The sequence below is a fragment of the Neocloeon triangulifer genome, unplaced genomic scaffold (assembly GCF_031216515.1).
Source record: "Neocloeon triangulifer isolate White Clay Creek 2 clone unplaced genomic scaffold, ASM3121651v1 ptg000015l, whole genome shotgun sequence".
Classification (NCBI taxonomy): domain Eukaryota; kingdom Metazoa; phylum Arthropoda; class Insecta; order Ephemeroptera; family Baetidae; genus Neocloeon; species Neocloeon triangulifer.
This window is the reverse complement of record NW_026775557.1, coordinates 1,735,465-1,761,262: the sequence shown is the minus strand read 5'-3', so window position 1 is coordinate 1,761,262 and position 25,798 is coordinate 1,735,465. Positions and strand designations below refer to the sequence as shown.

The following is a 25,798-nucleotide window of genomic DNA, read 5'->3' as shown; positions in this document are numbered from 1 at the left end:
TTTGATGGTTTTTATTTATTTTTTCTAATCCCTATTAAAATTAATCAAATAATTGGTAATAACAGAGACGAGACATTGTTGTGTCTCACTCATATCATTATTATTTTTTCTCCGTTGAATGACGCATTCAATTTGCAAACAAATTAAACTTACTTAGTGCCTGAGGCTCATGCAAATAAAAATCATAAAAATATACACAATTAAAATATTGTACTACCAGCATGCAGGGAGTATTTCATACTGGTTGAGAAAATTAGTGATGTAAATTAGAGGCGCAAGCTTTTCAGGAAAATAATTCAAGCTTATGGTTTATATAATCAAGTAAAACGTCTTGATAGTATGTATGTTTAATAAAAGGTATTTTAAATAATTAAAAATTTTAAAAAGGAATAAAAAGTATTCTTCTATTAGTGGAGATAAAAGCTGGCGTTTAAAAATTTGTCTCTTTTTCCAATAGCGCAAAAAAACAGTGTTTCCTTGAACTAACAATATTGATTCAACTATGCGCTTGAAATTATTTGCTCTGTTGCGATACACCTCTGGTTTCTTAATGAAAAACCAGTTTCTCATATTCACATTATGACATCATTGCAAAAAGACGCGTCTTACATGTTGTGGGTTCTGCTGAAAAATAAAGAAACCGACCAGCAGCTAAGACAATAAAAGATATACGGCTATGAATAGAATAAATAAATAAATAATCCTTATGACTTATGCGCATTTACTGGGAATAAATCGTGCTCATTTTAGACAGAAATAGTTGACCCTGGTTTTGTTTTGGAAGAAGAAGAAGAAAAGATATAAAATTTCCCCAACTAACATTTTAATTTTCCTCTGATTTAATTAAAATTTAATAATGTTCAGTAATGAGATAAGTAGTTCAGGTTTAACTGATAAAACAAACGCAAAAATGCATTGTAAGCACATTAATCGTTTGGAGTACTGGTGAATTATTATTATCATTGTTGTTTATTCTACTCAAGTTCTGATGAAAAAAATTGAATTGGAAGAAAAAATGAGCGAAAAGGGTATCACAACTACCAGCCAGTGAAAATATCCTTTATTCATTTTCTTATTGTTGTTTGAAGTATTTTGTGTATAATTTTAAATGAAATTATCTAATTTAAAATTCATCAATCAAATTTAATTTGTGATGAGGCAGCGCGAAACATGTCTGCGCCCTGCCCTCCCCGCGCGAGCGGTGGCTGCTGCGCTCCTCTCTTTCCTTGCAAATCCTCCCTTCCTCATTCGACTCCATCCGAGGCAGACCAAAGCACAGCCCGCCGCAGACCAACACACCAGACGTGCTCCAGCCTGCGAGAGATGGAGCGAGGCTTGTTGCTGCTGGTCGCGGCCACTTTGATGGCCGTCGTGACTGCCGACGGCGGCCACACCTGCTCCGGCGACAAGCTGACCATCTACAAGGTGGTGGTGAGCACCTTCTGGACCAGGGACACCTTCCCCAAACACTACCCTGACTGGCGACCGCCTGCACAGTGGTCCAAGACCATAGGTGAGTTTTTCTTCATTACTTAAAAAAACAAAAACCATTGTTCCAGCAATGGTTAATTTCTAAAGAGTTTTGCACTAAAAATTTCATATTTCGTTGGAAAATTATAAAAAAGCTACCTTTTTCAATGATCTTAACTCTACATGAATAAAGAATTTAAAATTGTTTTTACATTACATGATCTATTTTTGGCGTTTTTTTTTTTTTATTTCAAAATTTATTTTCAATTTTTAAAACTATTTTTAATTTTAACTCATTGCTTATTTGGTGGGTTGATTAATTAATTCAGCTGGGCGGCATAACGATGAGATGTTTTTCTCTAAGGGTTTAAGATTTCAGATCCTCATTTTATCTCAGGCTCGGCTAATAATTTATCCAAAATTTAAACATATTAAAACTCAAAATAAAATAATGCCATTTCTAAATTGACGATGAAAATTCAATTCAAATTTTATTTAATGCAAGATTTTAGAAAAATTTTCAAATCAATTCAAGTTAAAATTTTTTCCTTCAGATTTGTTTGCGTTAGGTTGTTTTAGCTGTGGTAACATGATTTGATTAAAATTTATAGAATGTCTTGAAAGGTCAAAACAAAATATTATGTAATAATTTTAATTATTCATATTCTGCAATTCACCAAGAAAATTGCTTTTAAATTGACTATTATAATTTTATCTGCTGGGCGAACCGGTTTTTCGCCCCACAAACTCTCTGCCTCCATTTCATAATTAAACGTTCTCGCTCGTATTGAAATTTGCCAAGGGTGGCTGTTGTTAAACAAAGTTTTGATGGAAGTGCTAAATAAAGCAGCGGAAACCGCTCCCCAGACACCCTTTGATGCTTTTGAACGCGCTTGGTCCGTTCGTTGGTCCAATTGAAATTGCGCAACGCGACCGAGACGCGCACACCTAGCGCTGGCACTCAACCAGAAAACGCGACTCTTAATATTAGATTGGACGCCTCCCGCGAGATCAGTCGACGCGCGGAAAAACAATTACACGTGCAGCCGCGCGAGAGAATGAGATGCGAGAATGGGCGCCAAAATTGTATTAGTCCCGCGGGTGCAGTGCGAGCGAGCCGGCGCTTTTAAAAATACGAATGTTTTAAAAGCATCAAAAATGAGAGAAAAAAACAGGAGCGAGAGCTTATGTTGAATATAAATACAAAGGCTTTACTCAAAATGTTACAAAAATAGACAAATACAAGAAAGCCTTTTAACAATTAAAAATAATTGTTATTTTCATCCAGGGATTAGAAAATAGATATTTGTTGAAAATTAACTAAAATGCAGAATGATGTAGAAGACAAATATACCTTTTGCTAGATAAAATTGGAATCACCTATTTGACATTGCAATAAATCACTTATTTTTTTATAAATAGTAACACAAAATTATTCTATTTTGAGTTTTTCCATCATTTAGCACCACTTGTTTTTAAATTTCAGCTAAAATCACTAATTGTCAGGCGAGTTTTCCATTTAACAAATTTGCTCCCATAAAACAGCTCCAAACACATAATTTGGTCTTTTCAACTTTTTTTAACTGTAATCAACTTTTGTCATCTATATATCAGCTGAATAAAATCGCCTAAATAAGCACCTATTTCGCCCATAAAATAATTTTTTTAACAAAGCTTAATTTAATGCCATGTTTCTTAAATTATCTACATTGCATGAAAGTTTATGCAACTTTTAGCTTCAACTACAACTTATTATTATGAAATCGGGAGATAATTTTTCTTATTCTTTGCATACTTTTGTTTTTATGAGTCCAGGATTAATTGACAGCCCTTATTTTGATGTGACATGGTAAAATATGCATTTTTGTCTTTCACCTGCCGCTAAATTTTAATTTTTAATATTTACTTCACTTCAATAAATGTGAGCAATGAGCCCCTGAAAATTTTTCAGACCAATTGAAAAGAAAAATTATCTTGATGTTTTGGCAAACACCAGAGACAATTGTTCCAAAATAGAAAATATCTTTTAGAATACCAATAATATTGTATAATATTATTGAAATAGTAAATTTTTAGATTAAATATAAACGTTAATGAAAAAAGAAATTTATAAATATCAAACTAAATTAAAAATTTACATAATATATTATATTTATTTCAAAGCTTTGTTTATAAAAACTCGCTTACAATTAGGCTGATGAGTTAATTCTTTTTTTCTGAATCCATTAAAATTTCACCATTGCAATCCTATAATATTCAAAAATTTGAAAATGATTTTTGACAATATTATTTATCGAAGCTATTTTTTTATCTATAAAACTAAAAATGCTATATTTCAACGAAAAAGTATGTAGGACCTTTTTAAACAATGCCGAAGCCCTTGGATTTAATTTATACGTGTTTTTGCAATCCTGCGCAGATAATATTGTTGCTGATTCACAGTGTGTTGAGTTTATGGCAAAATAAACACTTATGCAGACTCATAACATTCAAAAGCCTCTTTCCAATATTTCTCTTTCTGTAACAGAAACAACACAGACGAGATTTTTTTTTAAAGTCGCCCACTCTCTGCTCATATTTGAGTTTTTCTTAACACTCGTTAGCCGCGGCTCCAAATATTATTTTTGCTTCTCGCACACGAGGCGACGAGCGAAACACTTTGGGCTCGATCTCTGGCGCGACCTTTTTTTCTTTTTCCTCTCTCGGCATGAGTTTCGAAAAATCGACCGGTCACGACGCGGCGTCGTAGGAAGCACACGAGCGCGATCAATCACGCCAAAAAGGTTTAAATTAAGCGCGAATTCATCTCCCTCTCTCGTTATTAATAAATATCAAAAGAGAGAAGAAATAAATAATATTTTTATAATGCACGTTTCCTCGTGCGAAATGAAGCGATTTATCACTCGGCTGCTGCTGGGCGAAAAAATAATTTTTTTTTCATCCTTGAACCCAGCTAGGCCGGCAAACAATGAAGGGAATTCGCGGCATCTGGGTGGAAAAATAAATGCACGGCGACGCTGATTTACAAACTCGCCCTTTGATCTGCTTACGGTGCCGTTAATTTTTTCCTCGCCGAATAACATTTTTCGGTGAAGGCGCGGTGAAATGCAAATTAAGCAGCTCCACCCACGAAATCGCGCGCGATAACCCGTGCGGAAAATCTGCTCTTGATAAATCTCGCGGGTCCATCTGGTCGCCCCAGCCGCGAATAAATTAATGGACACACCTGCGCGTGCGAAACCCTCCAAGGTTAACAACTGCGGAGAAAGCAGTAAATATCCGCGGCTTTGTGACCTGCCGCCGCCGCCATCAGCAGGAAGCGCAGCTCGTGTTTCGGACACACGCGGCGGACCAAGCGGAAGAAGGAATTGATTCACCAAGTTTTTTTCGTTGCTTCGTTAGAAACGTAAATTATTTCCCATCGCTCACACTTCCGTCATTCAGTTAATAGTTAAAATAAATTGTCGAAAAGTACTCAACAAAAATTATTTATTATTATACAAAATAAGGCTTTATTATTTTTTATAATTACGAAAAATTTGTCTTTTTTAATTGCAATTTTTAGTTAGTAAGAATTTCTAAGAATAAATATACAATTTTTCAAAGAATGTAGTTGTTATTGTCCGCGTTTCAATTGAAAATTTGGATAAGAGGTAAATTCTGGAGTTTCAAAATCAAGTCCTTACAACAATATAGACTAATTTAGCGCTTTTTATTTATTTTGTTTAATTTTATAGTTATTTAAAAATTTTCCTTTGTAAGTTTTGTGCTGAGAATAAAAATAAATACATTTTGAGTTTATCATAGGTATATTGATAAGAAGGATAAAAAAATGGATAATAGCAATTGCTAAAAAAATAAATATTGCACATAATTTTATTTTTTTGTACTCATACTTACTTACTTACTTTCATTTATTACTTTTCAGTAATTAAAATTAGTATAACTTACCATATTGCATTGCTATAAAATAGACTTGCAATTGAAAGGTCTTGCCATTTTTTTTTTGTAATAAAAACAATTTTCACAACGAGGACAAGTCCGATCTCATCATCTCGATGCATTTCCTTTTTATTTATTTTGGCTGTGTTTGGGTTTTTATTTTATTAATTTTTTTCTATTTCTTTACGGAAGAGGACCACACACTTGGCCTCCGGCCCGCGAGAGCCAGGTGGTCGCGGATGGTGCGACTTGACTCATTTACGACGTGAAAAAAGCAGTCTGCAGTTTATTTGGCAAATAACATTGAATGCGACGCCGCGATTTTTTGGCACAACATTCGCGCACCTTCTGTTTTCGTTCCGACTGCGGCACAAAACGTGCGAAAGAAAAACAATCAGTCCGTGCCAGACTGGCTGACGCCCTGCTTTGTTGAAAAAAATTTGCAATCGGCCGAAAGGAAAAATAAAACGGAAAGATTCTTATTGCAAGCAGGTGGGACGCTCGGAATAAATTGAGAAATATTATTTATAAATTTATTAAAAGCAATTGAGCGAAAATTTGGTACACGTGCAGTGCAAAAAGCAGGGTTCGCCGACCGCATTATTTTTCTTTGGAAGGCAAACACGCCGACTTGACTCTGGAGCCGTGGGTTTAAAACTCTCGCCGGCACACTGCTTATTGCTTGGATGAATGAAAGATTTGAGCAATCTGAGGCCGACCTGTCTATTCATTGACCAATAACTCATGTATGAGAAAAACATTCCGCCTCTTAATTACAGTTTTAAGGATGGCTTCATAATTTTGACACAAATCAATCAAGGAAAGGGATTCTGCTAAAAAAAAACCGCCTGATTAATGTTGATGATAATTTTTGACTAAATTCCACGGTGACAGCGACACCATAAGATAAATTCAATTTATTTGGAGGAATGAATTTTTGAATTGTCTTTAATTATCAATTTACTCAAAATTTGGCAAATTAATTTTTTTTTAAATTCATCAACCAAAGCTCATAGCACCCCAATCAAGTTAGCAAATTATATTATAAAGATATATATAGTTACGCATCAACTTATACATTAATTCATTTTTATTGGAAACGGTTCAGGAAACTATTTTCTTTTTGGGCCTTATTAAATTGCAGTTTTTTTTTTTAATAAATGACCGAATTTGAACATTTCCATATCAGAAGCTTTGTGTTGAAATATTTTTGAATTTTATATTTAAATTTCATTTAAAGCGGATTTTTTTAAAGGAGTGTAAAAAAGGTGTGTCTAAAAGTCCCACACGCAAAACGTGTCACTCACGCAGAAGCCGCAATAAAACACATTTACGAGCCGCGCGACAAAACTTAAAAGCCCTCCTCACTTTTATCGCGGACCACTTCACAACTAATAAATCCGATTGCGGGAACCGCATCTGTCTCTCTATATGTTTTGTTTTCGTGGTTCCCGGAAGGCGATGAAGAATGACGAGCAAAATGTGTGAAGCATTGTTGCATCCCTCGAAGGCGTCGCACGCGCCTCAATCTGCTTTTTTTATTAAGAAGCAAGAAGAAGTGTGAGAAAAGGCCAAGGCAAAAAGTGTCAAGGCTTCGTGCACTCTGCGGGAAGAAAAAGTGCATATACGAGATCCGCTTAATAAAAACACGCCATTACAATTAACAAGACAAATGGTTTATTCCTCTCGAGTTACTTCAATTGAGCCGCTTATTAACATTCCATTTTTCTCACTTTGCTTGAGCGTGGGAGATCAACACGCTCGCTCGTTAACCCGCTCTGAGATCATAATGAGCATGAATCGCAAATTTCCATTGGTGCGAGGCAAAATTGGTTTTATCAAAATTATCGCTGGTTGGTGGTGCCTTTTTGACCAACTAATCCTTTTTTTAAATAAATTCATTAAAAAAAAATGGAAAACTATAATGAAAACTATGTGACGTAAAAATTGGACAATAAGCAACATAATAATAATGGTAGACTTCCACTTATTTTTTGCATCTGAATTGACTGAATTGATTGAATATTTATTTAAATTAATTTATTCCATCCAGATTAAATCAAAACAAGTCATTTAGGAAAAATATAAATTACATTGGGAGAAAATGAGGTACTAGAATTCATAAGAGTCAAATTGAAAGTAAAAGTGTTTCAAAATTAAACTAATTGAGAAATTATCAATTATTCGTAACTTTCAATGATATAAACAACCTTAAGAACCTAACCTCAGCAATGGCTTTCAAAATTGTAAATCTAATTAATAAATTATGCCCCAACTTTACGTCTGAAGCTCTACAGCTCCAAGTCCTACTTTCACTTAAATCGGTTTTTTAATTTCATGAGACAAAATATTAACAAAATTAAACGCAATAATTGTAAATAGAAACAGCAATTCCCAATTTTACATAAATTTAGAGCATGAATTTTGCTTTTCTTCTACAGAATAAACATTATTTTGGCATCAAGCAAGATATATCTGCAAAAATTTTCTGCTAGACCTTATAATCAAACGCCGCGATTTATATAAAATGCTAAACTATTTCCAATTCTGTCAATCATACAATGGTGATGCAATTTTCGGGGGAAATGAATTTTGTTCACTTTTCTTTATTTTTTTGCCCAACCAACTAAAAAACAAATGAGTCACAATGGGATCTTTATATCTTCCGATGGATAGATAGACGAAGGACGAACGAAGCACACAAATTTTGGCGCAGAGTGGCAGAAAAGAGCGCCAAAAGAACAATCGACGAATCTTTCTGGAGAAAAGTTGAAAATAGAAGTCTCGCGAGCGATCGAAAAGCGGCACATAAAGGCAGAAAAAAGTTAAAACAACAGAGGGAAATTGAGCACGTACGCGCGGCCGAGAGAGCAGATGCGCCGCCAAAAATAACAAAACGTGCGCTTTCGAGAGGAGAAGCAAAGAAAGAAACCTGCGGTGCTTGCGAGGCACATTTCGCGCTTTATTGGCGCGGCGACCTCGCCTCCTAATTGTTGCTTGTCTTCGCCGCGATAATTGCGCGGGTGGGTGGGTGGATGGTGCTCATCCCGCGAGCAAAACCTGCTTCTATTGTGGTTTCCCTTCTCGGTTTATTGCGCGCCGGCGAGCCGTCCGATGAGTCAATCGGATTAGCCCAAATTGTAAATTCGCCACCGCGCCTTCGAATCGAAAGGTTAGAAACCTTCTAGACTCTATAATCGTCTTAAAAAGGGTTTAGAGAAACTTTTGTGCCAGTCGAGATTTATGCCAAACTTATAATTTATAAGCTCTTGATATAAAAACTTGCAATAATAAAGCTCAAAGAAATACTCACTTGGTTAATATTAAGAGAAAATGTGAATTTATCTCTCTGATGGTCGAGAGTGAAAAAGATTCTTGTGAAAGAAATCAATTGAAAGGCATAAGTTAAATTATACTCAAAATAAAATTGTAGCTCGCTTAATATATTATAAATAATAACTATTGTTTTTTTCTAATTGTTAGATAAGATAAGTTGGTTTTATCCTACATCCAATTATTGAATAATAGACCCATTACATTTTTTATCATTCCATCAAAATGGCTCATGGGAATGTGCTCAGGGGTTATTTAGGAAGTTTCTGGTTGAATGAAAACTAGGATTTTCACGTAGCACTTCCACACACAAAGTATTAATTAATCACCCTCACCTTGATTAATCTTAAATAAGACACAATAACCACGAAAAGTTAAAATTATTTTTCTTCTAGCATTTTTTCAAGCGTTTTTTTGCTTCTTTTTTATTGAAAAACAAACTTGTTATTGACAGGTAAATATCTAGTAACTTGCAAAAGAAAAATTAAACTTTTTGTGTGTTTATCTGGTGGTCAGAAAACTAGTTATCTTGTTTTTAAAGCAAGTTTGAATCGAATTTTTCACGACTCAGTTCTTGCAGGGAGCTTTTGTAATTAGTAAATACGTTTTTTTTTAAACTTTGGAGGTTGAATTTGAAAGAGAAGTTCTAAAGGAAATTCTATTATTTACGTGTTGCAAGTGCGAGAGATGTGTGCGATCAATCACTTGCCTTTCCGCACCTCTCTGGCTTCGCTTTTTGTCTGGCGATTGGCGTGCAAGCAAAGAAGAGCACATCAATCGGAGCAAAGTTGTTGCACATTTATTTGCAGCTCAAAATTAGCGTCGGCCTTGAAAGAGCAAAAGCAAAACACCCATTGCTGCACTCGCATATCTTCAAACGAAACCATCGCAAATCGAGTGATGAGAAGTTGGCAGACGCGGAGGCGCCGAGAGCGAACCTCGACTTTTCTTCTCTTTTCCATTCTCGCGGTGATGTCTCTGGAGAGTCCGAACACACAGACGAGCCAGTCGTTCGATTAAATAAACGCGAGACGAAATAAGGCTGCGACTGATTTAATGACACGAGCCCGTGTCTTGCTCAACAGGCGTCGAAAGTCGAAAAACGCCGGCCGGTGTTCGCTGCCAGATAAATTTTAATAGGCATCGTTTGTCTGCCGATCCCTTTGAACACACAAACGAAATGAGACATCTAGTTGAATAAAATTTCAATCGAAAAAACCCGATCGCATTTCTGGATCCGCAATAGAGGTCACCTAAAAATGGGCTGTTAACAACTTGTTGGCTGCGAAAAGCGTAATAAATTTTAACCCTTTGGAGTTATCTCGGGATATCATTTATTCTGCTTGAGCTTAGCCTATTTATTAATCTCCCCCAATATCAGCTACTTATCATATCAACATTCTGTAATAATAACTATATTGCACGAATAAGAAATTTATAGTTCATTTATAATTTTTTAGCACACCCAGACTTTGTGAAAATTTAATTTTAGTGAGAAATAAGGCATGAAATTTGATTCGTAAAATTTGATTAAATTTAATATTTTTAATGAAAAAATTTTCGTTGAAACACCAATGGCATACATATACGTACATGTTATACAGAACGCGATCAAAGAGATGAACTTAAATTATTCAGAGTTTAATTTTCGACGCTTCTGAAAGTGTTAAAATACAACTCACTTTACAGCAAAGAGATTAGAGTCAATTTTTTAATGGCAATACGTACATTTACATTGTTTATTTGCGGCTGTATGCTAGCTTTTATTTTTAAAGAATATATGTTGAAAAATTGGCGTTTTTTGATAATATTATAGTTTTTTTTTTTTAATTTGTCAAGATATTATTAAATGCAAAAATTTATGCGAATTTAGTTATAACATTACAAATTTTCTTTTTGATGGATTTAAGTGAAAGGAGCTTATTCACAGCAAAAAATTAAAAATGAAATATGAACAACTCTTTTTGACACATTAGTCTACACTTGTGATGTGCAAGCTGTAAACAGAGATGACGGTTTTGAAATTTGCGGAACATTCACATATTTTTAGACATCATGTTTGCAAAATTTGTCAGCGGCAGCCTGTGATGATGGTTATGCTTATTTTTGTTTTGCAGGAAGGACGCACGACTCAAGCTTCAGTTTGTTCGAACTCGGCAAAAAAGCGTCTCCGGGCGTGAGGATGTTTGCCGAGACCGGACGCTCCGAGTTGCTGGACGCGCAGAGTCAGGGTGCCAGGGGTGTTTACGACGAGTTCGCCGCTCCTCCTATCACAAAAGGTGCCGGCACGGTTGAAGCAAAGTTCTTCCTCGACGGGAATCACTCAAAGGTAAACTTGAAATATCGAGAGAGGAAAACTTCTCCACATAAGAAAAAAAATCTTTTTTTAACAAGCAAAATTAATTAAATTTCTGATACAATTACACGGTTTTGAAGTGTTTAAAGTAAAAAATTGAATTATTTACAAATTATCTTCTCAAAAATTGGAAGCCATTGCGAAACATTCATTCGATTTAAGTTCAGGAAAAGTGAAGAGTGATGAATTAAAAATAAAAAGGTTTAAGATATTCAGAATATTTCCTAGGTTGAATTTCCTTGGCTCAATTTCTTTTAAACCTTTTTTAAAATCATCACTTTTTTAACTTGACTAAAATTAAATTAAACTATTTTTTTTGTAAAGTGAAGCAAGCAGTGCAGTAAATAATGAAGGAGTTTACAGTGTGTACGGGATCGAATAATGTACAATATATGAGAAAGATAATAAATCTTGTAAATTTATTTGCACTGTAAGCTTTATTGCTCGTTACAAAGAGTAATCGAATGTTGCTCGTCCGTAAATTACAAGCAGCTTAGTCTCTCTGAATCTGTTTAACTCACTGTTGAGTGGGTATTTTATGGGCACATTCGCGGAAAATGAAAGTCACTTTTGATTGCAAGAGAGGCTTTGAGTGTATGTGAGGCGCATATAAATTTTAATACACATTGGCGTTGGTGTGTCGCCGCAGGTTTCCCTGATGACTCGGATAGTGCCGTCGCCAGACTGGTTCATTGGAGTGGACAGCTTTGATTTATGCAACGACGGCAAGTGGATTGACACGCTGACCCTGGAGGCAAGCAAATAATTTAAATTCCATTTCTAATCAAATCAAAAAATTTAATTTTTTTACAATTTAAAAAAATTAGAAAGAAAAATGAGAAGCTTATTAAAGTAAAAATGTTTGTTCCATCTTGCCAAAATTAAAATTATAAATACTTTTTAAAATTTAATAATTTCAATTCTTCGTTTTGAATAATTCAAAATAATTTTGTCCCCCTTAGTTGGACCCCATAGATGCCGGAACTGACAATGGCTTTACATTCACCGCCCCGAATTGGGCGACGGAGCCTGCAGGCGTGGTGTTCCGCATCACCAACACATACCCGGCTCACCCGGCAGGCTCTTTTCATTACCCATTCTTGAAGAGGCTGCCGGCCATCGCCTTCTTCCAGTTTGTAAAGGTGATGCATTCTTGCGGTGTCTCGCATCATCTCTCATTAGTTAATTTCCCTGAGCAGCTGCGAGAGTACGAGTTGGCGCAGGAATTCGATGGCAAGAACCCCGACAAGAGCCACTACGAGGTCATCAAGATTTCCGAGCTGCCCACCGTCGACCGAGGCAACGACGTCGATGAAGATGTGAACAAAAAGGTACATCACAATGTAAGAAGAGAAAGAATTTTAATAAAATTTTGTCGCTTTTTAAGGTCAAGGCCGCTGTGGGGAACACAGACTCAATTGTCGCCCCTCCGGCAATTGCAAAAAGCGTTTTGCACAGAGCTGCGGTGAAGAGTAATTCTTCTCTCTCGGCCGTCAGTGAAAATAATGGAATCGATGACGGAAATGAAGTGGTTGTCGTGCACAGGCACCAAAGCAGACGGAGGATGAAGAAAAATATGATCGGCAATTTAAACAACGCCAACGCTCACAAATTGAGTAAGATTTAAATTACATCAGATTTGTTTACAATTAAACTGAACAATTTCCTAAAAGAAGGATAATTATTTATATTCAGAATAGCAAAAATAATTAAAATTTAACTTTATGATTTACGATAAAAATAAAATCAAATTTGAATTTTTATTATTTCTTTAATTTTTTTGGCAGGGCCACCAAGGGACTGTCGAGTGAGTGACTGGGGCAGCTGGGAGCCCTGTTCAAGGTCATGTGGCATTGGCGAGACGCAGAGGAAACGCACCGTCACGAAGCACGCCCGCCGAGGTGGAAGCCCCTGCCCTCCGCTGACAGAGGCCAAGTGGTGCGGCAGCGCCCGCTCGTGTCCAAAAGGCTACTTCAACTGGTAAGGGCCAGCGATGGGAATTTTAATCAGGACTGATGTGTTTTCGAGGACTGCCAAAGTCACAATTAAAAAATAAATTGGCGCAGTCTGGAGAAATGGAGAAAAATACATAATTGAGATTGTATACGACCCTGGTGCACAGGGGTGAGAGAAGTTGTACAAATTTCGCATTAGGGATTGACGACTTCTTGTATCTGGACGAAAACATGCATATATTCCACTGAACACAAATTTTTCCGCATTTTCTGTGTAACTGTTTATTGTGTATTTTGTGTGTAAAATAGAATTTTAAACAAATTAGCTACAGGTTATTTATGTTTCTACTAATAACTGGATTAATAAAACCGCAAGGATTTTTGTCAAATTAAATAAATAATGTAAATGGAAATACAATTTTTAAAGTCTGATTTTATGTCATAAAATGTAATTTTAAATTTTAATCTTTGGTGAATTTTTGATTCAAAATCAACTTTGTAGTACTTTTTGAGCTTTTATTGTTTTCAGACCTTGTTGTGTTTTTTACAGGACTTTAATTAAATTAAAACATTTAAGTTGAATCCACTGTATTTCAACGTGAAATAAACTCTCAAATAAACTATTATGAACATTAATCAAGTCTCATTGAAACTTAACACCCAAACAAAAACAATAATGAAGTTGATTAATTATGTACTTCAACTTAGATAGATTGTCTCTGTAACCTATAATAAATTAGAATTCTTTACAACACTATAACATTTCAGTCTGGACCCTTTTCCTTTAATTCCACCATGCAGATGGAAAAAGGAAATGAAACTTAAAACTAACGGCGTAGAATATAATTTTTGAGATTAGCGTAAAATTTAGTTTCCCTAAATGAATTCGGATCACTCAGCAGGCTTTTTGTGGCGCTCGTCCGACTCTTCGTCGACAGCCTCGTACTTGTCCAGCCTGCTGGACAGTTGGTCCACCTTCCTCTTCAGCTTAGAAATCTCCACCCTGGCCTCACGCAAATCCGTCCTGAGCACACTCACATCCCCCTCTGGCCTGTGGCGTTCAATCAGGAAGGACTTGATGTAGCTGCAAGAGAAGAAAAAATTAAAAAAATACATTATAAATCAAGGTTGAGATTTATTCTCACTCCAAAGGGTCCTCAGGCTTGTTCTCCTCGAGGAACAGCTCGGTCATGGCCCTGATCAAGCTCTCCATCACGCCTTTCTCCTCCATATAAACGCGGAATTGTTCTCTCTCGACGCCGATCGAGTCCTCCTCGATTTGCAGCAACTTTGGAGGAAAATTTTAAGCAAAATTCTTGCACAACAACAGGGACAAAAACTCACCTTGGGCGCTCCGTTCTTCTCGGCCGCCTCCTCAGGGTGTCCGGGTTTGTTCACGGGAGATCCCACCATGATTTATCCGTCCGAAAATCTCGTTTGAATTTCCAACAATGGGACGTGAAAGCTGCAACGGGCGAGACGACCGACTGCCTGTTGCTGAGTGAAGTGAAAATGGTGTGGGAATTTGCGCCGAGAACTTCTGGCGCGCAAAACACTCGCGGAATTCGCGCCTATTTCATTCTCATGCATGCGTTGGATTTGGTTCCAAGAAGGAATTTTTGTGTAAATAAAAACAATTCTCGCATGAATGCAATTTTTTTCCAGTTTGATTTTTATTATTTTATCATTATATTTATATACTTTTAATCGTATGTATATAGGTTCGCTTACAACAATGTACTGCTTGCAATTTTTTTTTATACACTTACACGTTTTCTCATTTATTTTCGTCTCATTTTATTACATGCTTCGTGTGTTTGTGTGTTTCTTGTGTCTAAAGGGCGACTCTCTTTATTAATTAAGTACCGCAAACTAGGTAATTAATCAAGAAAACGGAAACCTGCGTTATGTATTCTGTGAACCCTCTCGAGGTCTTTTTGGCGCCAACGTGGCCAAAACGCGATTTCCCGCCGCAGGGCAGGGAGGGGGAGAATTTATTTATTTTGCGTCACAACGTCGTGTTTTGTAAACAAGTCGCGGTGCAGCTCGACTATGCTGCGTTTTGGGCCTCGTTTTGGGCCTTTCCGACCCCGTGGGCCCTGCCAAAGGTGAGTCTCTAGTCGCAGAACTAATTTGCATAAAATCTCACACCACGAAAGAATCGAAAATTAAGTACATGCGTGCAATTCACTGTGTATTCATCGTAATAAACTCTTGAGTGTGACTCTGCTCGGATTAAAATGGATATTAAAATTTGCAAGAAATGAAACCAGCATCATTTATAACAACAACATTCGGGATTATTCTAGACAATTTGTTCAATCTGGATGGACACATACAACTGATAAAAAAAAAATCAAATTTACTTACATAAATCTATCAGAAATCTCCAAAATAAATTTCAACTCCACACTTATCTCGAGATGATTCGCAAAAAGTCTCACTTTTTCAAAGTCATGACATTGAATTCTGATTTGACATTGAAATTCAAAATTTCCGGGGGTCGTGTCCTCGAGTGTCGCATTTATTTAGGCCCAGTACCAGTTTGAAAAGAAAAATCTCGTCCGGAGAAGATAATAAATAAATTGACACACAAAATTGAATTATCCTCGCATGAATACATAACAATTATAGGGGGTGCAACATCTTTGAGACACACAACAGCTATTATTGAAGATTTCTTATTGAGCTCTCTTGAGAGTAGCAAAAGAGTTTTCGCATCCTTATTGATTAAAACACTGAATTTGTGGATGGAATTTTTCAGAAACATCTCGTCGTCGTCGGAATTCGGAGGACACAACCCAGCCAGAGACCTTAACCTCGACCCGTGGTACGTCTCATTAATTTTCCACGCAATTCCCGGAAAAATCAACATTTATGCGTCGAGTTATTACTTTCTCGTCAATCAATCGATTAATTTAAATAGAGGATAACAATCAGCGATGATAGGCTCTGTTGACCTGAGAGAAGAGAGTTTTTTGTTCTATTATTTTTTATATCCAAAAATGAAAAGTATGTAGTGAAGTCGATTGCACAGCAATTATTTCTCGTTTTCAACATCGATAGTAATTTTTGCCTCTATTTTTTGGTTTTTTCTTCTTTTAAATTTGCGATTACACTATTTAACATGATTGGAATTTCGGATTATAACATTTTACTTTATACACAGAATAATAACCGTACGAGTGTGTGTGTCATTTTTTTTTTTACTAATCTCATGAGAGTTCAGTGGAGACAAGATCTAGTATAAGGCATTTGGACCTCATGTCGATTCTCTTTGTGCCTTCAAATTGACTGAATTGAAATACATAATTATATTCCTCCTCTTTTAATGCGTTGAATAACTCGCTTGCTTTCGTCATAAGTTTTATTAAATATTATTTCTGTTACCATCTCATACAGACTCGCATAATTCTATTTACGTCTTTTTCACAATTATTAACGAGATCCAGTTTTACACCAAACAGACACCAAGTGTAAGCTTGCAAGTCCAAACAAATAGTGAAGGCCATTCAAAAACAGGTTCGAAAATTTCAATTTAGTTAGAAATCAGAAAAAATTATCTCTTTGAATAATGTTTTTTTTTAACCAATTTCAAGGCAAATGTAAATTTTTTGACCAGAATTGTTCTCACTTTTTAATACAAGGAAAAACGCAGCAAACTCGCGTGTTTTTGTGAAGAAAAGCGATCATTTTATACAGCAGTATACACGCCTGAGAAATTCGGCAATTATTTCTTTCTTTCTTTCTTTCGATTACACATTTATAATTTATAGATTTTTGCTTTTCATATGTACATACAAGCGATAGGTTTTTGCATTTGATTGGATGGGAACTGAAGCCGGAACGCGATTTGTGCTTCGGAATAAGTGATCGAAAGAAAAGTTTGAAAAAAATCTCGCCTCGCAACCAGACACTCGCTCTATAATTCTATCTAGTCCGGTGTGTTTCGTTCGTCCCATCTCACTTCTTCTTAACACTAGTGCTAATTACAATGCTTTGGTCACATGGCGCTGTTTGTTCGATCGCCCATAAATATCAGCGGAATATTTATGCGCAGAACGAAATTTAATAGTAAACGATTTTCATAAAAAGTCTCTCGCCAAAATATAATCGAGGCTCGTTTCTTTTTTCCCAAAAATCAACAAACAATATATTCTTTGACAAATCATTTTACTCTAACTTGCTACTTTGCGTATTGTTATTATTCTCATGCACGAGATTCACTCGTTTGGTTTTTACAATTTCGGTTTCGAATCGAGCAACGAGGAAACACCCTGCATGAGCGAAACGTGACTAGACTCGTCCACTCATCCGCATTTTTGCAGACTTCTGGCTCTGGACCAGAAAAGAATCTTTCAACTCCATCCACACGCTAGAATTTCGCATCTCCTCTGATAGATTTATAAGATATTTATATCCTGATTGGTTTAAAATTTGATCAAATCCAAGGAGCGAAAAAATAACATTTATGTACAAAAAGAGAAAATTCAAATTAATTATCTTGATATGCTGATGCTGATTGGAACCGATTCGCGCAAACGAGAGGCGATGCAATTAATTATTTAAGATGGAGTGCGAAATGAATTTCGAGGAATGATTTTTTTACAGAATAAAAAAATTAAGCTATAAAGGAATTGCTTTGAAGAATGATGGCTGCAGAATATCTCTTGTTCTCCGCTCGAAGTGGTTGTTTTAAGCATGCTGATTTATTTACAGTTAGCAGTTGCAGTTGGGGCTCTGGGGTCCAGTTTGATTAGTTTCCGTGAGTCTGGTGCCCTTCTGAGCATTCATTAGGTTCGGGTCGGTGTCTAAACTTTCCGACATTTTGTCACAAATGATGTCGACGAGGCGCTCGAACACGGCCTGAAATTTGGAAAAGCGTTAATAATTCAAATTAAACGACACAGATTCAACACAGAAAAAAATGGACTTGTATAATAAGATTTAAAATTTCAGTCAAGAAAAATTTAAAGAATTTTAAGCTGAATATTATATTTTTGAGATCATAATACTTTTGTGGCTTTTTAATGATTATAATTTTTTTTCTAAATTTATTACAGACTATAATTGATGAAATAAAATCACAAATGAAAAATAAATTGAAAGGAAAATGTATGATTTTTAAGATATTTTTATGCATATAATTTTGGTAATAAAGGGAACAGGCTTTTTTCTCGTTGATTTTTTTTTCTTTTTTAAGAAACAAACTGCTCAAAGAGTTTGTGACACGGTCTAAAATCCTATTTTGTAGAGAAGAAAAAAATAAAAAAAATAAAATCAGCAAATTTGAAAAACCACCGTTTAAAAAAAATTTAAACATAAAACTAACAAAATGTTCCAATGTATTTTTAATTCATTTTTTTTTTTATGGTAAATATAATAATTGTCATTAAATTCAGTGAACATTACCAGTTCTTTTGAGTTCCAATCAAAGCAAACCATAAAATTTATGATAATAATAAAAAAGCTCATCGATGAGGTGAAGGACGCAAGTGCACTTGAAAAAGTGCACGATAAACAACCCCGTGCATGAGAGGGTGAAAGTAAATCTCAAAGAGAAAAGGGAGGTCGATGCAGCACGTGGCCATTTGATCTGGCCTCGTTAATTTGGCGCCCAATTACCTTGACGTTGATGTTCTCCTTCGCCGAGGTCTCGAAGAACTCGATGCCGAGCTGCTCGGCGAGCTGCTTGCCCCGCTCGAACGAGATGACCCTTTCGTCCTCCATGTCGCACTTGTTCCCCACTAAAATTACTTGAGCGTTGTCCCAGGAATATGTCTTGATTTGCGTCACCCTTTTCGCAGAGAAAAAAAGAAAAACAGACTCAGCACCTGTCAGTGCGTTGTTTATTGTTTATCGCTCACCAGTCCTGTACGCTGTTGAACGACTCTTCGTTGGTGATGTCGTACATGAGGATGAAACCCATGGCACCTCTGTAGTAGGCCGTCGTAATCGTGCGATAACGCTCCTGGCCTGCTGTGTCCTGATACCGGCAAAGCAAAAACACAGCCAATTAATTTCGCTCCACGCAAGCGCGCTTGTTATTGTCGTTGGTGCAATTTAATTCAATCAGCTCAAAATAAAACAAGCGACGGAAAGAATTGACACGAAATTTATATTTTATGTAATCAAGAAGTAAAATTATTCAGATATCAAAAAAATGAGCCATTTATTGATTTTTCTATTTATAGAATTTATGTAGAAGGGTAAAATTTATGACGGCATAATTTTTGTTATGTTCTCGTTAGGAATAAAAATTACCCATTTCAAGTATTTTCTCTATTTTTCTTTTTCCTATAATATTTGGTTAATTTTTCTCTAACTTTTTTATTAAAAATTAATTTTTAGAGTTACCCGAAGACTTGAGCGCCTGAAAAATATCTGGTTATGCAACTGGCAAAACATCCGTCCAATATGATTCTTTTCAAATTTTTTATTCCATTTATCATCATTTTTTTAATGAGAATCTATAATATATTTCCACTTTAATTTAACAAGAATTTAGTAACGGAAAAAGATAATGATAATTTTTTTTTTTTAAATTCTAAAGATAATCACGAGAGGCCACTCCACAAATTAATTAGATGAATTATGTAACAGGTTGATACACGCGTGCGCCTTGTCAACGTTCTTAAAAGAACCTCATTATTGTATAATTGTTTTAACTTTCTCCAGAAAATTTCCATTTTAAATAACCGAATCATTTACTGGGTACTTAAATAATGCTTCGGCAGGGAAAACTCGATTGGGAAGGCAGATTTTTCTGACTGATTTCTCCCTAATCAGCTTCCGGTGTCGATATAAAAGACATCTCACCCATATCTGCAATTTGACTCTCTTATCGTGGCGGAAGACAGTCTTCACTTTGAAGTCGATGCCGACGGTGGAGACGAACGCCGACGTGAACGAATCGTCCGCGTACCGGAAGAGAAACGACGTTTTTCCCACACTCGAGTTGCCGATGATGAGCAGTTTGAACATGTAGTCAAAGTTCTGGTCTGCGGCATCTTTCTGCCACTTTGGGTCCTGTCCAGCCATCTGTTCAAAATAAACAAATTAGAAACAATTATTTCCGTTTTATATTTTGCAGGGGACGAGGCAGGTATGAAATATGCAGCAGTGAGGAGCGCAAAGCTGAGGGAAGGAACGGGGATTAGTGAAGGTAAGCGGCTCTAATGTATTAAATTATTCAACCGTGGAGCGAAACAGAAATAATAATAATGCTACCCCTGGCGTCCAAATAAGCGGCCCGGCAGGTTTATTAAATAACACCGGTTAATTTTATACAACGAATCAATCAAGTGACGTTTGACGTCACGTCCGAATGCAAATTTCGAAACCGCCATTCACGACGAAATAGGATTCCGGCCGGGCCGGAAGTCTCGGCGAGACCCTTGGAAGGATTTTTGTTTTTACCTTTGGTAAGGACAAAGTCGAGGAAAGGGTCGGCACCGCAGGAGGCCGAGAGGAAAGAGCACCGTGTCTGCCCCGACGGAGGAAAATGCAACCGAGAGGGCCTCTGCTGGAGTCGCGGGTAAATTTTATTGATTTCTCCTCCGAAACACGACCGGCGGCTCGAGCCGTATCTGTGCTGGTGCGCTGCTCTTACTTTTTAAACAGCCTTCGCTCGCGGTTCACCCTTTGTTCAATCTCGCCGCGGTCAACATAATTATATAATTTGCGAGTGGCGAGAAAATAATAAAATCGGCCGCCCCCGCACGCCGGGCCGCGGCAGTCATGAATGGGCGAGTCGCTCAATTAACGCCCACTATGCGCCGAGAGAGGGATGAAATGGTCGCGCGTCATTAAAGGCTGCACGAATTCCACTCGCGAGGACGACTGCGAAATCAGAGCGGAGGAGAATTTCCACGCATGTCGTATTAACTTTGATTTGCTGAAGTAATTTTAAGTATAAAATATAAAATAATTAAAAAATCAGAAATTTTAGAGAGTCTGCGGACACAAAAGTATAAAATGATGCAATTTAGGGGATATTTTAAACATATGTAAGTTCTCTATTTTGCCAATCAAAGGTAAAAAATTATTTTAAATAAAAATTACATTATTTATTTTGGCATTTTTTTTTTTTGGTATTCGTTGGAAATAAATGATTCAAATATTTCTAAAACTATCTAAAGCTTAATAATTTGATCTGTTAACTAAATTAAAAATTAAATCTTGAGGCTGGTCACGACTAAAATTTATTCAATCTCCTTCAATTTCCTTTTCGTAAATTTTATCGAGTCACCCTATCAAAAGCTGTACTTAATTTAAGCCTCGATTCGTCTCGCCCACTTGGCCTGTGAACCTCTTCTCCGCCCAGCAAGTTTATATTAAAAAAGTTCAAATCACATCACTGCACAATGAAACTTTTTAATCCGAGATGGGCTGGTCTCCGAAGAAGTGGCGAAGATGCCAACGGCATCTCGCGGTGAGACGCGCCGCATTTATTTCGTGTGTAATAATGCGCCCTTTTCGTGTTGACCTCATTTCTGAGGAAAAAGTAGCGCTGCAGGCAAAGCCAGGCCGGGAGTAATTAGCACGGCAAGAGCAGGTAGCTGGGAACGCCGGAGTTTAGCAATGCAATGCTTTTCATATATTCGAGTGTGCGCAACATAACGAGACCCTATTGTGATTTGCGCCTTTGTAAACCCCGAAGAAAAGGTGAATTTGAAATTAGCTCACGACCTGTGTTTTCCGCAAATCTTCTTATTTCGCACTCATTTTTTTTTTTGAATATGCATTTAAAATTTATAACTTGAAATGAAAGAGGGTGTGCGTAGAGAGAGACCTTCTTAAGAAGCAAAACGCTCGCAGCTCTTTGCACTGCAGCGTGAAATTGGCCCACTCACTTTTAAGCTCATTGAGTGGCGAGTCTGCAGCTAAATTGGCGTTTGGGAAGTGTGCGAAAAAGGCGGCAACACGGTGGATGACTTTTTTATATAAATTTCTTGTTATTCTAGAGACTGAAGTGGATTATTTCCTTGTTAGTGGCTTCTGGCAGGATATTTAATAAGCGAATAAGTGCTTACATATTTCTTTAAAAACTCAAGAGAAATTTTATCAAAAGAGGAAGAAAAGATAATTGCACACATTTTAAAAAGCTACGAGTTACGAGTAAAATTTTAAATGCTATAAATTTGTCTATTTGATTTTTTTTTTCATTATTGTCGTTGATGCGTCCACTTTGTTAAATTCAATTATTGACAAGCAATTTGTTTTAAAGAAAGGGAATTGTTGGATCAAACTGCAGTTAAAAAACTTTCGAGATAAAAAAACTACCCCATCTGGGCCTCGGTTGACTTATTGTTGTCTTGTCAACTAATTTACTAATTTTGGAGGTCTACAATTAATAAAATCAAAATATTTTTTGATTGAAAAGCTTCAGAGTCCTCAAAAACAAAATTACACAACAAAATTATATAGTTATTGCTATAATTACATAAATAACCATAGTTTCAGCAAACCTTATTGTACTTTTATTTTATATCTGAATAGAAAAGGGGCGTTAGAGTTTTTTTAGGATGAAAATTTAATTTAGCTTTTGAGGCTCACTGCGGTGGATGGGGTTTTTTTTTACCTCGGAAGCTTTAGCATAATTCTTGCCAGTGGTGGTGCCATTTCGTCCAACAATTCCTCTTTTTTCAAATAATTTTTTTCAAAAATTGAATATAAACAATGTGATGTAACAATTGAACAAATAAACAATAATAATGAATGGATCAGATTATTATTTTATACACTTAATTTCCCAATCTGCATGTATAAAGAATTTTATTAATTTCTTTAAAATTATTTAAATAAAGTCTGCCTAATGCGTTCCTATAACCTTGAAAAAAATCCTCTCATTTTTGCTAGACATGTTTGTTTGCAATGGAGCTGGTTGTCTTTTTCCTGTTAGTTGTTAGGAGAAAAGAGGATCTGCGAAGAAGATTTGCAAGCAGGAGATTGGCTTGTTTGTTGTCCCTTTGGCGCATTAGTGAAGTGAAAGTCGGATCGCAGCAGATTTTCCTCGTTTGGCAAATATTTACCGGCAACGGGTAGGTTCGAGTGTACTTTGGATTTCGGACCCGCCTCGACGGATGTTCGGCGCTCAGCGTGGGTTTGGTCTTTTGTTCGCCGTCTCTGGGCACGGCTTTGGGCACATTTTCGGCCTCCGTCGGTCTGGGCTTTGGTTTTGGAACTTTCGGGTCGGCGGCAACATGCCTCGTCGGGGGCCTCGGCGAGGGGGGCGGCTCGGGGTGCTCCTCGATGATGACGGCAGGTGCGGGGGCGAAGGGCGCCACCGGCGGGAAGTCGGCGATCGAGATCATCCGGGTCACCCGTTTCTCGCGGTCGATCACAAAGTCGTAGTCGTCGCCGTCGAACGCTGCAACTTTGGCCCATTGTCAGGTACAAATTGCTTACTTGGGCGGAATTATTATTTATCATTATACACAGGCGACGCAACAACTTTCAGTTTGCTACGACTTGCATGCCCACAACATTGGAGCAGCGATAAAAGCAAGCGCCCTTTTGTGCCGCGGCGCTGTTATAAGAGCATGTGTCACACATCCGGCCCGCTTTAATGAGCACGTTGGTAACTTTAGATAAGACGCTCGCCGTTAATTAGAATAGGTGGACGTTTCTCTTGACCATGAGGTGGCGCAAGAGGCATGAAAAGGAAGGAAAACCCTACAAAATTCTGACCTAAAATTTAACAAAAACCATTTGACAAAATTATGAGCAGGTTAAATTTCAAATTTATGAAAAATCACTGAATTAAAATTTTGCATAATTTTTTTGATTCAAAAATATTGTTCAGAAATTTTTAAATGTGCTGAGAATGTTAACAGCAAAGTTTTATCCTCATAAAACTAAAATTTTGCGTATATTAAAAAATTTAATTATTTTTTCGGTTGTCTTTACATTTGTATAAAAATTTTACTTCCTTATTTAATTGTTTTTTTTTAATAGCAAAGTTGGTTTAGGAAATTAATTTTTCCTTGCAGTATTGTGATGAAATAAATTGTTTTTGAGTATTAGGAATTATTTTTGGAACAAAGTCTCGCATTTTGTGCGAATCTCCAACAATAAACGCTTGATTTGAGAATTCCATAGACGTGTCAGATGTGGACTTTAATCAACTTACTATTATTGCTGCTGTTGTTGGATTTGTCCCTGAGAGCAACGGCGTCGTCGCCCATTTTTGCTTTCACCGAGATGATCAACAGCGGCTCATTCACTCGCGCCCTTTGTTTATGCCAAGTGCAGAGCCAATCAATCGGCACAGGGGCAACTAACCACTTTCAGCTCGATATCTCCCCAGAGAGCCAAAGAAAATGTGACAGCGCCGCTGCGGCTCGGGCAGACTGCGCTTATTTTGCTCGAAGCCTCGCGCTATCTGGACACCACTTCCTCCCGCTCCACTTCCTTTTCCTAATCAGCATCACCAAAAGTGTTTTTCCGGAATCGAGATTAAATTGCTCCGACGGCGCTCACATGTTTTTTGTAACAAATATAAAAGCCACGTTTTTCCCCCGCGTAAAAGCAAAATAGCAAAACCTCAAAAAGAGGTCGTCAGAAGAAGAAATTATATTCCAGAAGGAAAAGAATATAAAAAGGGATGAAACAAAAAAGGTACAACGTGGAGGGTGGGAAGCAGTCGAAAAAGGGGGTCATCGGAGTAGGTCTGTATTTATTTTTTTGCACTCACCCTGCGAACTGAATTTGCGTTTCTGCGGGTCCTTGGCCTGAATTAGTGCGACGATCAGCGCGATTGGCGGTGAGGAAAAACGGGACTGAACGGCGATGCAAACGTGTACTTAGGACAACAATATCGACACCAACATGGTGGCACCACGATATCGACTGAGTTAGTTCTGCTGGTTGCCTATTCACTGTGGGGCACGACGAGTGGAATCAACCGATCGAACACCGAGCGCCGCTGACGCACACTGGTGGTGCACGCTGGAGAGTCGGCGGGGCCGCTCGATACGCGCGCCCGCACCACTTCTGCGCAGCCTTCCTTTCCTTCCATGGCCCAGGTGCTTTCTTTCGCTTCGGCCGTACACACACACACACATGCACTCACTCACCAGTCTGCAAGCTCGGCAGCCATTGAAATTCGCCCTCGTGAGACTCCGCCAGTCAAAGCGCAAGGGAGAGAAAAGAAGACGTTGTTCATGAAAGAGTAAAAAAACGTCTCTTTTTAGCCTACGCGGCGCACTTGAGAAAGTGAAAAGTCGCCTTCAAAACGGAATGCTTTATTGCGAGCAAATTATCATGATGGCAGTTAATTTCACCATTAAGATTTTCCTCAGCAAAGTTTCCATTAAATGAGGCTCTAATTGACCAAATATTTGATTTAATTGAGGAAAAAAATACATATAATCCATTCACGATTAAAAAATGTTTTAAAAATTAACTTTTCAGCTGCAAACTCATTTTTAAAGCTTATTTGTGCACCACAAGGCATTCTCTGCCCAAATCATAAATCAAATGTTAAGGAAAATTGAAATTACTGGAAAAATATTTTTTATTATTATTAAATAATATCATTTTTGTAGTGGAATTTCACGATCGAGGGTTGATTTATGGTGATTTGAATTTAAAGTCAGCATTTCCTCGGTGGGTTTTGTGAGTTGTTTATTGCTTAAGAAAAAAAATCCTGCTCTACTCGTTTCGGCTGCAGCCATAATTCATGAGCTGAGAAATCATTTTGACAAGAATAAGTACAAATATCAATCTTTTTTAAAAA

General features: G+C 37.0%; 3 protein-coding genes across 7 annotated transcripts; 1 reads left to right on the top strand and 2 right to left on the bottom strand.

Moving 5' to 3' along the window:
- The first annotated feature begins 1,275 nt into the window (after positions 1-1,275).
- Positions 1,276-13,682, top strand: LOC132202256 (spondin-2). Its single transcript, XM_059629053.1, has 7 exons — positions 1,276-1,513; positions 10,863-11,074; positions 11,751-11,855; positions 12,064-12,243; positions 12,301-12,432; positions 12,489-12,717; positions 12,889-13,682. Exons 1-7 carry the CDS (start codon positions 1,324-1,326, stop codon positions 13,083-13,085), a joined length of 1,245 nt encoding a protein of 414 aa, XP_059485036.1. The 5' UTR covers positions 1,276-1,323; the 3' UTR covers positions 13,086-13,682.
- LOC132202257 (c-Myc-binding protein-like) lies at positions 13,542-14,557 on the bottom strand. Its single transcript, XM_059629054.1, has 3 exons — positions 14,401-14,557; positions 14,202-14,344; positions 13,542-14,140 (listed from the first exon to the last, which is right to left on the bottom strand). The coding sequence occupies exons 1-3, from the start codon at positions 14,467-14,469 to the stop codon at positions 13,948-13,950; spliced, it is 405 nt and encodes a 134-aa protein (XP_059485037.1). The 5' UTR covers positions 14,470-14,557; the 3' UTR covers positions 13,542-13,947.
- A 959-nt stretch (positions 14,558-15,516) lies between these two features.
- LOC132202461 (ras-related protein Rab-3) lies at positions 15,517-24,990 on the bottom strand. 5 transcript variants are annotated; one of them, XM_059629390.1, is made up of 6 exons: positions 24,191-24,414; positions 23,091-23,434; positions 19,876-20,097; positions 18,924-19,042; positions 18,682-18,853; positions 15,517-17,922 (listed from the first exon to the last, which is right to left on the bottom strand). In XM_059629390.1, exons 1-6 carry the CDS (start codon positions 24,243-24,245, stop codon positions 17,776-17,778), a joined length of 1,059 nt encoding a protein of 352 aa, XP_059485373.1. In that variant the 5' UTR covers positions 24,246-24,414; the 3' UTR covers positions 15,517-17,775. The 5 variants fall into 5 exon arrangements, with proteins under 5 accessions (XP_059485373.1, XP_059485374.1, XP_059485375.1 ...); XM_059629391.1 differs by having other exon boundaries at positions 23,091-23,428; XM_059629392.1 differs by lacking the exons at positions 23,091-23,434; positions 24,191-24,414 and adding an exon at positions 24,755-24,990.
- Between the last annotated feature and the right edge of the window lie 808 nt (positions 24,991-25,798).